The sequence below is a fragment of the Balaenoptera ricei genome, chromosome 7 (genome assembly GCF_028023285.1).
Source record: "Balaenoptera ricei isolate mBalRic1 chromosome 7, mBalRic1.hap2, whole genome shotgun sequence".
Lineage (NCBI taxonomy): Eukaryota > Metazoa > Chordata > Mammalia > Artiodactyla > Balaenopteridae > Balaenoptera > Balaenoptera ricei.
This window is the reverse complement of record NC_082645.1, coordinates 99,451,533-99,466,262: the sequence shown is the minus strand read 5'-3', so window position 1 is coordinate 99,466,262 and position 14,730 is coordinate 99,451,533. Positions and strand designations below refer to the sequence as shown.

The 14,730-nt window shown below is 38.5% G+C and overlaps 1 protein-coding gene across 1 annotated transcript in view; it reads left to right on the top strand.

Annotated features, from left to right (window-relative positions):
• BARD1 (BRCA1 associated RING domain 1) overlaps positions 1-14,730 on the top strand; it is a 76,090-nt gene that overhangs the window by 44,920 nt on the left and 16,440 nt on the right. Inside the window, exon 7 of the mRNA XM_059927395.1 lies at positions 12,396-12,504. Within this exon, the coding sequence (XP_059783378.1) occupies positions 12,396-12,504 (109 nt within the window). The remainder of the gene's footprint in view (positions 1-12,395; positions 12,505-14,730) is intronic.

Here is a 14,730-nt window from a genome sequence, read left to right as displayed (position 1 = left end):
CAGACTTCAGAACATGGTTTGTGGGGCCCCAGACGGTCTGGCTCTCCTCATCCCTCCAGCCCCGTCTCTCCGCAGTTCCTCCTGTTCCCCTTCTCCTTCAGCCTTTTTTTGCACTAGTGTTTCTAAATTTTTATTTCCTTAAAATGTGCCAAGCTGTTTTGCTTCCTAACCTTTAAATATGCTTTCCCTTTTTCTGGAGTATTCGTTTTTGGTGGTCAGTTTCTCATTCTTTGGGTTTCATCTTAGGTATCATTTCTTTTTGGCTGGCTTTCCCGAATCCTTTGTCTGTATGTGACGCTTCCTCCCAGTCACAGACCAGAGGTGGTGGTGCCTCTGCCTCTTACTATCTTCTCATTAGGTAGTATGCGCTAGGTACCAGGGATCGTGCCTGCTCTCCCAGGCCCTGCCGAGTGCCTAACGTAGTCCGTACCCACATTTATTTGTAGAGTGAATTGGTAAGTGTTCCAATGCATAAAAAGATGGTATATTTTTTCCTCTCTTGATAAAAGGGGCTGATGAGCTGAAAATAGGAATTGCTTCCCTCTGCTCCCAACTTGACTGTAATTGTGAAGAGAATGTCTAAAACCAGGTTTCCATAAGCTGCACCTTGTCTAGGCCGGTAGAATGGGTTCCTGGTAGATGTCAGGGTAAATGATGTGAGCTCCCTGAGCAGAATTGTTAGTCTCTTGCCCATTAGGCATCCATGTTACCTTTTGTGGGATCGCAAAATAATTTCCCAAAGTAATTCCTCCAGCCTTGGCATTTTTAAGGTCTATTTTTCTTTCTGCCAGTGTTCTGGCTATTTTCTTTCTAGAGTTAAGTACTTCCAGGTGAGAATAGGTGAAGTTTGTTCCTGTGCCTTCCTCCATCCCTTAAGCAGAGCATGGGGAGCGGGGCATAGGGACTATATAGGGTTCTTACTACTCTTTTTTTTTTTTTTGCCTGAAGTTCTTGTTCCTTTTTTTTTTTTTTTAAATTTATTTATTTATTTATTTATTTTTGGCTGTGTTGGGTCTTCGTTTCTGTGCGAGGGCTTTCTCCAGTTGTGGCGAGTGGGGGCCACTCTTCATCGCGGTGCGCGGGCCTCTCACTGTTGCGGCCTCTCCTGTTGCGGAGCACAGGCTCCAGATGCGCAGGCTCTGTAGTTGTGGCTCACGGGCTTAGTTGCTCCGCGGCATGTGGGATCTTCCCAGACCAGGGCTCGAACCCGTGTCCTCTGCATTGGCAGGCAGATTCTTAACCACTGCGCCACCAGGGAAGCCCTCTTGTTCCTTTTAAGCCATTAATATCTCAGACTCCAGACTCTGAGTTGGCAAACATGCTTTTCTTTTTTTTTCTCTGTTACTCTTAATGTATCTCTTTTCTCAATAACCAGGACTAGACTCTTTCCATTCCTGGGAGAAGAGTAGGGAACTTCTCCCTACTCTTAGAGTGGAAGAAAGAGTAGAAGAAAGGGCAAAAACTATTCTTTTATCTTTCCTTTGTTTGGGCTTGGTACTTTGACTAATTGAAGTTGTAGATAAGTAGGGTCCTTTTGCTTATTCTAAATTTCTAAATGGCATTCTTTAGCTCTAGAACAGACATTTTGGCAATCTTTATTATCTCAAAGTTGAAGTCTTCTTTCTACTTAGATGCCTTCTTTTCCTGGGTTTCCAGTGAAATGCTGTTAGGTTTTCTCATTCTCTTCTCCATCACTCCCTTTACTTCTTCATCTCCCCAGTTGTTTTATCTGCTACTTGTATTCTAGTAGGAGTGAACAGACAGTTATATTGGTGGTTACAGAACAGTATGATACAGGCCTTCATAGCTCAGTGCCCCAAGATTCTATGAAAATCCAGGGTAGGGGCTAGAAATATGACTAGAGGACGTCATGAAAGGCTTTCTAGAGGAAGTAGCACTTCAACTGAATTTGAAGAAAAAGAATAGGAGGATGGGCTTTTCAGAAAGAGGATGATGGGTGCTAAGGTACTACGGCCAGACTGCTTGTTGGTTCACTTCTAGGAGCTGATACAAGACTGGAATGAAGGGAGGGAAGAGGATGAGATGAGAGGCCAGAGAAGGTGGGCAGAAGCAGTGAAAGGCCTTGTGTGCTAAAGAGTTCAAATTTTAAGTTGAAAACTTTCACCTCCACACTGGGCAGGAAGTTCAGTGAAGAGGTGTGTTCAATAATCTAGGGGACAAGTGATGAGAGTCTGAATTAAAGTGGTGACAGTAGCAGTGGGGGGTGGAGGGGGAATTGGCTGTTTTTATCAGTTTATTCCTTCACATGAAGTTTGATTTACTATGTTAAGTTTCAAAAATATCCTATTATGATTTTCATTAAAATTGGGTAAGTGTATAGATTATAGTAGATTAATAAAGTTGATTTCTCACTCAGGACCATGGTATGTTTCTCTGTTTATTTAAGTCTTCTGTTATACATCTTAGTCAAGTTTTTAATCTGTTTTATATATGTGTGTTTGTATACACATGCAACTAACTATTTATTGAGATTTTCCTAGGTATTTGAGCCTTTTGTTGCCCTGGTGAAGTGGATATTCTGTTAATAAATATAACTTGTTATTCCTGATACAGAGGAAAGCTGTTGATTTTAGTGTGTTTCTCTTATACCTAGCCAACACCTAATTTGAAGGATTTAATGGTCATTTATTAACTTTTATTTCTTACTGCCTTTGTCACAGTTTCCAGAACAATATTATAAAATAATATTGATAGTTGGCATGCTTATTTTATTCTCATTTTTAAAAGATATTGACTGTAGGTTTATAAGTCACTATTAAAATCAATATTAAAAGTAAAGATCTTCTCATACAGATGGCAAACAGGCACATGAAAAGGTCCTCATATCACTAATTATTAGAGAAATGCAGATCAAAACCACAGTGAGGTACCTACCACCTCACACTGGTCAGAATGGCCACCATCAAAAAGTCTACAAGTAATAAATGCTGGAGAGGGTGTGGAGAAAAGGGAACCCTCCTACACTGTTGATGGGAATGTAAATTGGTGCAACTGCTATGGAAAACAGTATGGAGACTCCTTAAAAAACTAAAAATAAAGCTGCCATATAATCCAGGGATCCCACTCCTAGGCCTACACCCAGAGAAAACCATAATTCGAAAGGATGCATGCACCCTGATGTTCATTGCAGCACTGTTTACAATAGCCAAGACATGGAAGCAACCTAAACATCCATTGACAGGAATTGATAAAGAAGAGGTGGTATACGTATAAATATAATGGAATATTACTCAGCTATGAAAAAGAATGAAATTATGCCATTTGCAGCAACATGGATGGACCTAGAGATTATCATACTAAGTGAAGTAAGTCAGACAGAGAAAGACAAATACCATATAATATCACTTTTATGTGGATTCTAAAATATGATACAAATGAACTTATTTACAAAACTGAAACAGACTCACAGACATAGAAAACAAACTTATAGTTACCAAAGGGGAAAGGGGATGGGGGAGGGATAAATTAGGAGTTTGGGATTAGCAGATACAAACTACTATCAATAAAATAGGTAAGCAACAAGGTCCTACTGTATATAGCACAGGGAACTGTATTCATATCCTATAATAAACCATGGTGGAAAAGAATATGAAAAATATATATATATCTGTGTGTATATATGTATGTATAACTGAATCACTTTGCTATATACCAGAAAATAGCACAACATTGTAAAGCAACTATACTTCAATAAAAAAAAAAAAAAAGATCTTCCTCCCAGTTATTTTACCATTTTTAAACAAGACTGTATTTTATTTTATTAAATGATTTTGAGATGATCTTAGAGTTTTTGCCTGTTGATGTCATTAACACATTTAAAAATATTACACCATGTTGCATGCCTGGGATAAAGTTGACTTTGTGTATTGTGTTATTCTTTAAACAAATACATTAGTTTGCTAGGGTTTTATTTAAGACTTTTGCATCTATAGGTATAAGTTAGAATGGTTTGTTGTTTTAGGTTTCATTTTTTGCCCTCAAATTTTGATATGAAAATCATACTTATAGCTTCTTAAAAATAATCAGGATGCTTTCCACCTTCTCTGGTCTGGGGGATGTGAATGGAGTATCTTACAGAAATAATTCCCACCCTACCTCCTGTTTTCCATCCCCTGTCCCTTGTCTCCAACCTGATATAACATTATTTAGATAGCTTTCATACTGTATAATATTTGGAGATCTCTCTCAATTTGGTTACTAGTTGTTATCACTCTGAAATACTAATGTGTTAATAATAGAGTACAGGAACTAAAGAGAAACGGACTTTTTGTTATCCCATTAAATTTATTCCGAAATCGTCCCTGTGGACTATAATACAAAGTTTACCTATTTTATAATTTTATCTGAGGCCATATATGTACTTCTGACTTTATCTTTTATTTTGATTTAATTTTAATATTCTAATACTTTACTGTTTTCTTTAAGTCACATTTTGCTTAGAGTACTTTCTTACGTGCTCTGAGCTTTCGCTGCGCAAACTTTGGCATTTTTTAAATGCCTCTTACATTTGAATACAGTGTTAATTCATTTAACTCTGAATTTACTTGTGTTTTGCATGAGAAATTTACTTCTTAAGGACTAAAATAAGAGTCCATTACCTAAGAAGGAAAATTCGTTCTATATTAACTTCAGATATGAGAATAAGGGTCTCATATCTTCTATACTTCTGTGTTGCTCAAGAATATTCATACTGATGACTGTTCAAAACCTCACTGGCTCTCCGTCTGCACTGCTTTCTGTGCATCCCAGTGTGAACTTAAAACCAGCGCTATTCCAGTCACATCACAACTATTTTGAGTGTTTGGAGAATATCATAGAAATACAGAGTTTAGGATTTGGTACTTTGTCTGCTATTAACAGAGTTTTCCTTGCAAGGATGTAGAATTCTTAATTAGAATAGTATATAGACCACTGGACTTATTAATTATTCCACTGCCCTAGTTAATGTTTAAAAAATTAATCTATAACAGAGATAATTTATGTTTTATAGCTTTTAGAAAAACATGTTGCTCTTTTGAATTTCTCTGCTTTTTCTTGCTTCACCGCAATTCAAGTGACTTGAAAGCTTAAAATCTATGTTTGCAATTTCATAGTTGTTCATAAAGGATTTCATCATGGACCGTCTTGGTATTCTGTCATGCATGATAGGTTTAGCAGTAGTAAAAAAGCCTTTTTGCATGTGTGTTTGGGATTGAATGATCGATATGTGCAAGTGCAAGTATAAATTTTCCCATCTCTCCTTCTCCCCTTCTACTAGTGGTAAAACTCATCTTGGGCACAGTTGTAGGTGGGTGTCTATTCTATCATTCTTGAGGGGAAAAGGACATTGAAGTGCTATACTATATTCTGAACTCTACCTTTGGGGTAAAGCCAAAATGTTAAACACCTGAAGAAAAGCTGAAGTGATAAACTTCCTTTTTATTAGCCTTAGTGGTTAAAAAGAATCCTAGTGAGGAAAGGAATTTTCAGTCATCTAGTTTATACTTTTTTTAAAAAATTAATTAATTAATTAATTAATTAATTTATTTATTTGGCTGTGTTGGGTCTTCGTTTCTGTGCGAGGGTTTTCTCTAGTTGTGGCGAGCGGGGGCCACTCTTCATCGCGGTGTGCGGGCCTCTCACTGTCGCGGCCTCTCTTGTTGCGGAGCACAAGCTCCAGATGCGCAGGCTCAGTAGTTGTGGCGCACGGGCCCAGTTGCTCCGCGGCATGTGGGATCTTCCCGGACCAGGGCTCGAACCCGTGTCCCCTGCATTGGCAGGCAGATTCTCAACCACTGCGCCACCAGGGAAGCCCCTAGTTTATACTTTTTTATCTTTACATTGTACCATTCATACTTTTTAATCTTTATGTTGTACCATATAGGAAAACATAAATCTACTCCTATTTTAATGTTGCTAAGAAACCAGGCTTCTGTCCTTCCCTTTAGCGTACATCTAAATTGTCATTACAAAGCATACATGAAGTATGTCATAAAATTGGAGAAAATGAAGAGAAGAGGTCAACACTGGAGATGTAACTTATGTTCCTGTATCTTCATTTTGTATCTGTCTCCCCCAAAATGCCAATCTGATAATATTAATAGCAAGCAATTATTGAGCACTTACTATCTGCCAGGCACTGTTTTAAGTGCTTTTGATACATTAATTCATTTGATCCTTACGTATATTAATCCTGCAAAGTAGGTTGTATTCTCATTTTACAGATGAGGAAACAGAGGCATAGGAGGTTAAATACCTCTAAAGTCATACAACTATTGAGTGGCAGAGCTGGAATCTAAATTCAGGCCGTCTGATTGTGTAACCCTAGCTCTTAGCTACCCTGCTCTGTTGATGATATCCCTTCTGCTTGCAACCGTCTAGGGAGCTGTTCAGGGTTTCTTGTGCCCTAAGGAGACAGTCCACCTCTTCAGTACCATCCTTTTTGTTTCTGGTCACAGCTTACATTTCCAGAACACCCCATTCTTCTGTGCATTCTCTCTCTTCTCTCTCTGTCTTTCTCCCCCTTCTTCTCTTCTGTCTTTCTTGCTCTTCTCTGTTTTTAAATTTTTTGGTGTTTCTCATTTGCCACACTAGCTCACTTCAGCGCCTTCGCACAAGCTTTTCTCTCTGCTGGGAGACTTATTCTACTTCTGTACCTCCTTTTATTCTACTTCTGTACCTCCTTTTATTCTTTCTCCTTTCACATCTAAGCAGCTTCACCAAGCTTTTAAGTTCTTCCCATTTTCTTTCCTCTGCTTTTGCCCCACTGAGCTCTGTGCAGACCTTATATCTCATTGGTTCTTTAGTGACTAAAAGAGTCGTTAGAAGTACTTGAATGAACGACTGTTTGTCAAACTGAGTACAAAGTGATGTTTGTAGCTTTTCCCCTATATGTACACAATTACCACTTGGTACCCACAGAGGACTGGTTCCAGGGCCCCCCACAGATACCAAAATCTATGGATGCTCAAGTCCCTTATATAAAATGGCATAGTGTTTGCATATAACCTATGCACAACCTCCCATATACTTTTTTTTTTTTAAATAAATTTATTTATATTTTATTTATTTATTTTTGGCTGCATTGGGTCTTCGTTGCTGCACATGGGCTTTCTCTAATTGTGGTGAGCGGGGGCTACTCTTTGTTCCAGTGGCTTCTTGTTGTGGAGTACGGGCTCTAGGCACATGGTCTTCAGTAGTTGTGGCACGTGGGCTCAGTAGTTGTGGCTCGCAGGCTTTAGAGCATAGGCTCAACAGTGGTGGCACACAGGCTTAGTTGCTCCGCGGCATGTGGGATCTTCCCGGACCAGGGATCAAACCTGTGTCCCCTACATTGGCAGGCGGATTCTTAACTACTGCGCCACCAGGGAAGTCCCCTCCCATATACTTTAAATCATCTCTAGATTACTTATAATACCTAATACAATGTAATGCTATGTAAATAGTTGCTGGCACATGACAAATTCAATTTTTGCTTTTTGGGAACTTCCTAAAGAAGAAAATTTTTTTTTTTTAATGTTTTGACTGCTCTTGGTGAATCCGTGGACATGGAACCCGTGGAAACGGAGGGCTGACTGTATGCACATATACTCATTCTGTGTGTGTTAAATAAATAAATGATTATTACTAGTTGTGATATATGTATATTATGCATATTAATATATACATGCATTTTTATGTTGAATCCATTAATCTGTATCAGTAACGATGATCCTTCAATATTTCTTAGTTACATTTTGATAGTAAAAAGCAATAACTTATGGGCACTTAGATCTTCAAAAGTCATATCTTCAAAAATTTTATATGAAATATTTTTAAAATTATGATTTAAAATCACAGCTAAAGGAATAGAGCACGAATATATCAGATGGAAAAAAACTGGTAAAATTTGCCAATGTACTGTGTTGTGAAGGAACAGAAAAAAAAATTTGGAATCAGAGATACCTTCTTGGTTAGTGACTATATAAAATGTTTCAATTACCAATTTTTATGATTTAGGATTGATAAAGTATATCTGTATGTAATCATTTGCAATTCACTGAATTATAAAGGGCTTTTTTTGATAAGGTCATTAAGAGAACTGAATTGTCAAAAGTGGTGCATTTGAAAGCTATTAATATACTGTCGTGTACTATATGTAAATTCAGCAGTGAAGATGTTGATGTTTTCCTGTGTTCTGAAAATAGTTTTAATTATATTGGTGTTGCATTGACCCATATAGTTTAGCCAGTAGACAATTATGCTTCTCTGTTTTCACAGCTACATACTATCTTTGTCTCTAATGACTATTGCTTTATGCCTGATTATTTCATCAATTCTCCATATTGTGTTTGGCTCAGACACATGAGCATACAGTAATTAAACTCTTCAGCCTTGATAGAAGGCTTTCTTCCAGTAATTCCATCCATTTCAACAATCACATCGCTTATTCCCTTTACAGGCCTTTCACATTCATCTACCAAATTCTAGTTTCTAGTCCTAGGTTTGAGGTCATTTTATTTGCTAATGTGTATCTTTTTTTTTTTTTTTTTTTTTTACCTCCTTTGAAATCCATCTCACATTTTGCCTCATTACTTGTGCCTTGGTTTATACCTTATCAGTTTTATACTTATCTCTTGAATGAGTATTTGTCCTCAGTAGGATTACAGGCAAAGACAGTGTTTTCTAAGTTTTATGTATCCCTCCAAAATACCTAGTTTAAGGTTAAGGTTTTAGGTTAAAGTATGTCAGAAAATAGGGAACATGCTCTATTTAAGAACATTTAGAAAAAAATCGTTCTATAAGCTCCCTTAGTAACCCATTCTAATAAAATAGCAAATTAAATTATTGATGTTTATCCTGAGTCCATGGTGTTGCAATAAATCTAAAACAAACAAAACACACTTCTTCCTTATGTAGAGATGGGGAATAATTGATATATCACTGTCTTCAATTAATAGTCACATTGAGGGCTTCCCTGGTGGTGCAGTGGTTAAGAATCCGCCTGCCAATGCAGGGGACACGGGTTCGAGCCCTGGTCCGGGAAGATCCCACATGCCATGCGGAGCAACTAAGCCCGTGCGCCACAACTACCGAGCCTGAGCTCTAGAGCCCACGAGCCACAACTACTGAGCCCACGTGCCACAACTACTGAAGCCCATGTGCCTAGAGCCTGTGCTCTGCAACAAGAGAAGCCACCACAATGAGAAGCCTGCACACTGCAATGAAGAGTAGCCCCCTCTCACCGCAACTAGAGAAAGCCCACAGGCAGCAACGAAGACCCAACACAGCCAAAAATAAATAAAAGATAAATAAATAAAAAAAATAGTCACATTGATAGTCCCTTGTGACTTGTCCTCCATGTATTACCTATTTTTTTAAAAAGAATAAATGTAATTATATATATTTTAAACTGATTTTTCACATAAATCTGTAAGCAAAGTATTATTCCATTCAAATATATCATTATGAGAAAAAAAAGTTTAATGACTTTCTTGTGCTCACATAATAAAGGAGAAGTCTTACGTATGCTCTGTCTTCTCTTGCTATGGTTTTCGAAGGTGTCACAAAATATTTTGTCTAATTCCAAATTTCAGTGGTCCACGGCAGAGCAGAATCAAGACAGGATTTAATAGGCTCCATCTCTCACGATGCAGGACTAAGGGTTAACTGATTATTTCAATCTGTAGCTTTTTTTTTTTATTTTAATTTATTTATTTTTGGCCGTGGTGGGTCTTTGTTTCTGTGCGAGGGCTTTCTCTAGTTGTGGCAAGCGGGGGCCACTCTTCATCGCGGTGCGCGGGCCTCTCACTGTCGCGGCCTCTCTTGTTGCGGAGCACAGGCTCCAGACGCGCAGGCTCGGTCGTTGTGGCTCACGGACCCAGCCGCTCCGTGGCATGTGGGGTCCTCCCAGACCAGGGCTCGAACCCTTGTCGCCTGCATTGGCAGGCAGACTCTCTACCACTGCGCCACCAGGGAAGCCCCAATCTGTAGCATTTTTAATGTGCCATTCTCCAGTTCATTAGCAATGCAGGAGGGCTAAGGGTTTAGCAAATTGTGTATAAGCAGAAGCCATCCATAATCCAAGTGGAGAAACCACATGGTTAAAAGCCATATCAGATAGTAAGCTTTTGTATTAGGGACTCTAAATGTAAATTAGGATCTTGCTAGTCATTTTATGAAGCAGTTCTTTAGATGGTGAAAGCATCTTGTTTAAAGACAATTGTTTCATTGGTTAGTTTTTGATTTAAAGTCCTTGTTAGCTGATAGTCGTTCTTTGGGAAGTAGTTTCACTTAACATTTTTAAATGTTGTCGTAGTGGACTTTTATTTGTATTTGTGTAAAATATCTATGCTGTAGTTGCTGTGCATTAAGTACACTGATTGGGCTCTTAAATTTTATTTCCTTGGAGAAATATACATTTGTCTTCGTGAAAAAGTCCTTATGTGTGCATTGATTGTTTGGTTTTTTTTTTTTTTGATGCATGTAGTGACTTTTTTTTGGTTTGTTTATTCATTTTTGCACTTGGTGATTTAAGATCTAGAGTATTGATTCCTTTTTGATACATACTTACAACATATGTATGTGAGGAGTTTGTATATTTGGTACCTGGGCATAATAGAGAATGAAATTGCGAAGTATCAAGTGTAGTGGATGAGATCAGCTACCTTTTGAAATAAGGTGAGCTTGTCTGCTTTAATGTATGGGAATTTGGGAAGACCCAATTTCCAGTACAGTAACTTGTGTCACTTTGCTGTAAATCAGAAAGTTGAAATACAATTGATTGTATTGTACTTCAGTTCGAGAAAAACTGTTGCCAGAAGAAAGTTACAGGTTATAGGACCTGGGCATGTAGGTGAATCTGAGAATACACGTTGACCAGTGTTTTTTTTTTTTTTTTTTAACATCTTTACTGGAGTATAATTGCTTTACAATGGTGTGTTAGTTTCTGCTTTATAACAAAGTGAATCAGCTATACATATACATATATCCCCATATCTCTTCCCTCTTGTGTCTTCCTCCCTCCCACCCTCCCTATCCCACCACTCTAGGTGGTCACAAAGCATTGATCAGTGTTTACGTAGCATTTTCCCAAGAAGGAAGAGTGACTGAACCTGATAGTCACGAATAGCAGTCATTAGGGAAACATTTGCTGTGGTTCATTTCTTAATCTGTTAGCTTTCTTTTCCTACTCTGCCATCAAAACAGCTTTCTCCAAGGTCATTACTGACCTTATCTCTAAACCCGGTAGATGCCCGCATCCCTCATCCCTGTGCCCTCCAGGCAGCATCAGAGCTGACACCTTCTTCCTTCTTCTTCCCCGTATGTTTCCCTCCGTTTCCTTCCAGATCTGTTTCTATACATTTAATACAAATTTAAAAACTGGTATTGTACCAGGTTTATCATTTTATATCCTGTTTAACACATTGCATTTTTTTACATGAACATTAATGACCATTATATAGATATCCTGTAATCTTAAAAAGCCATAGAAGATTTTAAAAGAAATGTTCATTTTAGAAAATTTTTCTGCCATGGTATAATGAAGTCATTTTGAAACCATATGTAAGGAAGTGGAATAAAGGACAAAGTGCTGTAGTTGTAACAATTTATTTATGATTGGAAGACTAGTCATGGGCAATATGGAATATTGTTGGAATGAATGGAAGGAAAATGCGACCTTTGTCAAGTCATTGGAACCTTTCTGTCTGTTTTCTAATCTATGAAATAACCATTGTACCATGTTTCTGAGGTCTCTTCCAGTATAATATTCTGTGACTCGTGAATTAGTGCATGCTGGGAATTCTGCGTCAGTATGTTCTCTGCATCACATCAGTTTGCTCTGTGATGGCTGTGATTATTATAGATTATAGTGTACATACATAGTAAAATTAATTTTAAAAGTGCCCTGTTTACTACTTTATTAAATTGTTTGTCATGTGGCATAGTTTTCCTTCTAGTGGATCTAAATTCCTATCTTGTGAATTTATCTAATTTCTGTATTTATTTATATAGACTATGGAGCCTATAATAGCTACAGTAAATGATTTTTATTTGCATTTGAAATCATCTCACCCCATAGTGATTAATGATTATGAAGCTATATTTTAAAATATGAGTATGAATACACAAGAATACAGAGTTGTGAAAAAATTCATGTGTAAGTAACAATATATTCAGTTAGAAATACTCCCTATAATGGTCTGGTGTCAAATTGAAATTTTATATCTTTTTTCTAGTCAGCAGCTTGTGGTACTTGATCCTTATGCCTTATGTGAATTCTTGAGTCATTTATTTTAGTAAAAATTGTATGTTATTAAGGAAGTTGAAAAAGTTGTGCCACTAGTGTATTCATTTAGTTAAGAATCAGATCACACATTTTATTTACTTAAACCCATCTGCGCTTATTTTACCAGTAACATATTTGGTCTGCGGCCTGTGGATTATACAGACAGTGAAAATATGAAATCGCTGTTGCTGCTACCAGAGAAGAATGAATCATCATCAACTAGCCATTGTTCAGTAGTGAGTATGGTTTTAGCTTTGGGAAATTTATGTATTTTATTGAAATCAGCTATAAAATGAACATAATGGCAAAATTTCCAGTTAGCGAACTGCTTTCATTCACCAATTATTGAGCACTTTCTGTGTAGTAGCTATTGTGAATTCAAATTCAAAGACATAATCAGAATAAATCAACAAATACTTATTGACCTGCCCCCTCTATATTTTAGGCAGCACTCATACAGCAATAAATATGACTGATAGAACTCTTATTCTCAAGAAGCTTACATTCTAGTGAGAGCTAGGAAGGAAAAAGACTGTAAATATGTAAACTAATATAAATAAAATAATTTCGGGAACGTATAAATGAGTGCTTTGAAGAAGATTTTATAGAGTGTAGCGGAGTGGAGAAAGCGGGCTCCAGAAAAGGCACTGTTTCAGCTGGGTCATCGAGGAGGGCCGTTAAAGAGCCGATACTTGGCCTGAAACCTGAATGAGGATGAGGGGGCATCCAGGTGACTATCTGGAGGACGAGTGTCCAAACAGAGGGAACAGCAAGTATGTAGGCCCTTCAGTGGATGACCTTAGTGTATTTGAAGATTAGAGAGAAGGTCATTATTGCTAGTGAATAGGGCATGTCTAAGAGTAATGGGAAACCATTGATAGGATTTAAAGCAAGGAATGGTATGATTTGATTTATGCTTTAGAAAGTTCACTCTAGCTGCTTTCTAACCAAGAGACATGGGGTGGCAGCAAGAGTGGAAGCAGGGAGATCACTTAGGACTGTTTCCTTGTGACAGGAGAAAGATAGCGTCCTGGATTAAGGTTAACAGCAGTGGAGATTATGAGAAGTAATGAGATTAGTATGTTTTTTTTTTAATTAATTAAATTATTTATTTATTTATTTTGGGCTATGTTGGGTCTTCGTTTCTGTGCGAGGGCTTTCTCTAGTTGCAGCAAACGGGGACCACTCTTCATCGCGGTGCGCGGGCCTTTCACTATCGCGGCCTCTCTTGTTGCGGAGCACAGGCTCCAGACGCGCAGGCTCAGTAATTGTGGCTCACGGGCCTAGTTGCTCCGCGGCATGTGGGATCTTCCCAGACCAGGGCTCGAACCCGTGTCCCCTGCATTAGCAGGCAGATTCTCAACCACTGCGCCACCAAGGAAGCCCAGTATGTATTTTTGAGTTAATGCCACCAGAACTTTTGGATGGATTACATACAAAGTGTGGAGAAGGAGTAGAATTAATAGTGGAGAAGATGGTGGTGCCATTTACTGCCTTGTGGAAAGAATGCCTATTCCTTAGGAACCTCTATTTTAGTGGGGAATATGGATGTAAAAAAAAAATATTACACACTGCAGTGAATTTGTAATACATGCCATAGAAAATGTACAGTAGAATCATGAAGGAAGAAGCTGACTTTAGGAAGGATCAGAAGAGAAGGTGACAAGGTGTTTAAGTAAGCCTTTAAAGGTACAACTTTTAGCAAGGTATCTAATAGAGTGCTAGTGACTGCAAATAACAGAAAACGTTCACTCAAACGCTTAAAGGCAGCGTATTATCTTTTTTTTTTTTTAATTAATTAATTTATTTATTTATTTTTGTCTGTGTTGGGTCTTTCGTTTCCGTGCCAGGGCTTTCTCTAGTTGCGGCGAGCGGGGGCAACTCTTCATCGCGTTGCGCGGGCCTCTCACTATCGCGGCCTCTCTTGTTGCGGAGCACAGGCTCCAGACGCGCAGGCTCAGTAATTGTGGCTCACGGGCCTAGTCGCTCCGCAGCATGTGGGATCTTCCCAGACCAGGGCTCGAACCCGTGTCCCCTGCATTGGCAGGCGGATTCTCAACACTGCGCCACCAGGGAAGCCCGGCAGCGTATTATCTTATATAAAGATAATCCCAATATAGGACAGCTCTTAATTTGGTTAGTTTAGCAATTACGTGGCTGCACCAAAGACCCAAATTCTTTCTGTTGTTCTACTTTGCCATCCTCCGCTTGGTGGCTTTGTCCTCACTAATCTCCCTCCTAGTGGCTGCAGGATAATTGCCACAATTCCAGATGTGACAGTGTCCAGCGTTACGACTAAAACCTTTCCCAGAAGCCTTCCGGTGGACTTCCCCTTTATGTCTTACTGGTCAGAACTGGTCACACAATTGTTTTTGGCATACATCACGGTTGAAGATAGGGTCAGTCCTTGAAGAGTGGGTGTCTGAACAAAATTAGGATTCTCTTAGTGTGGAGGGAGTGAG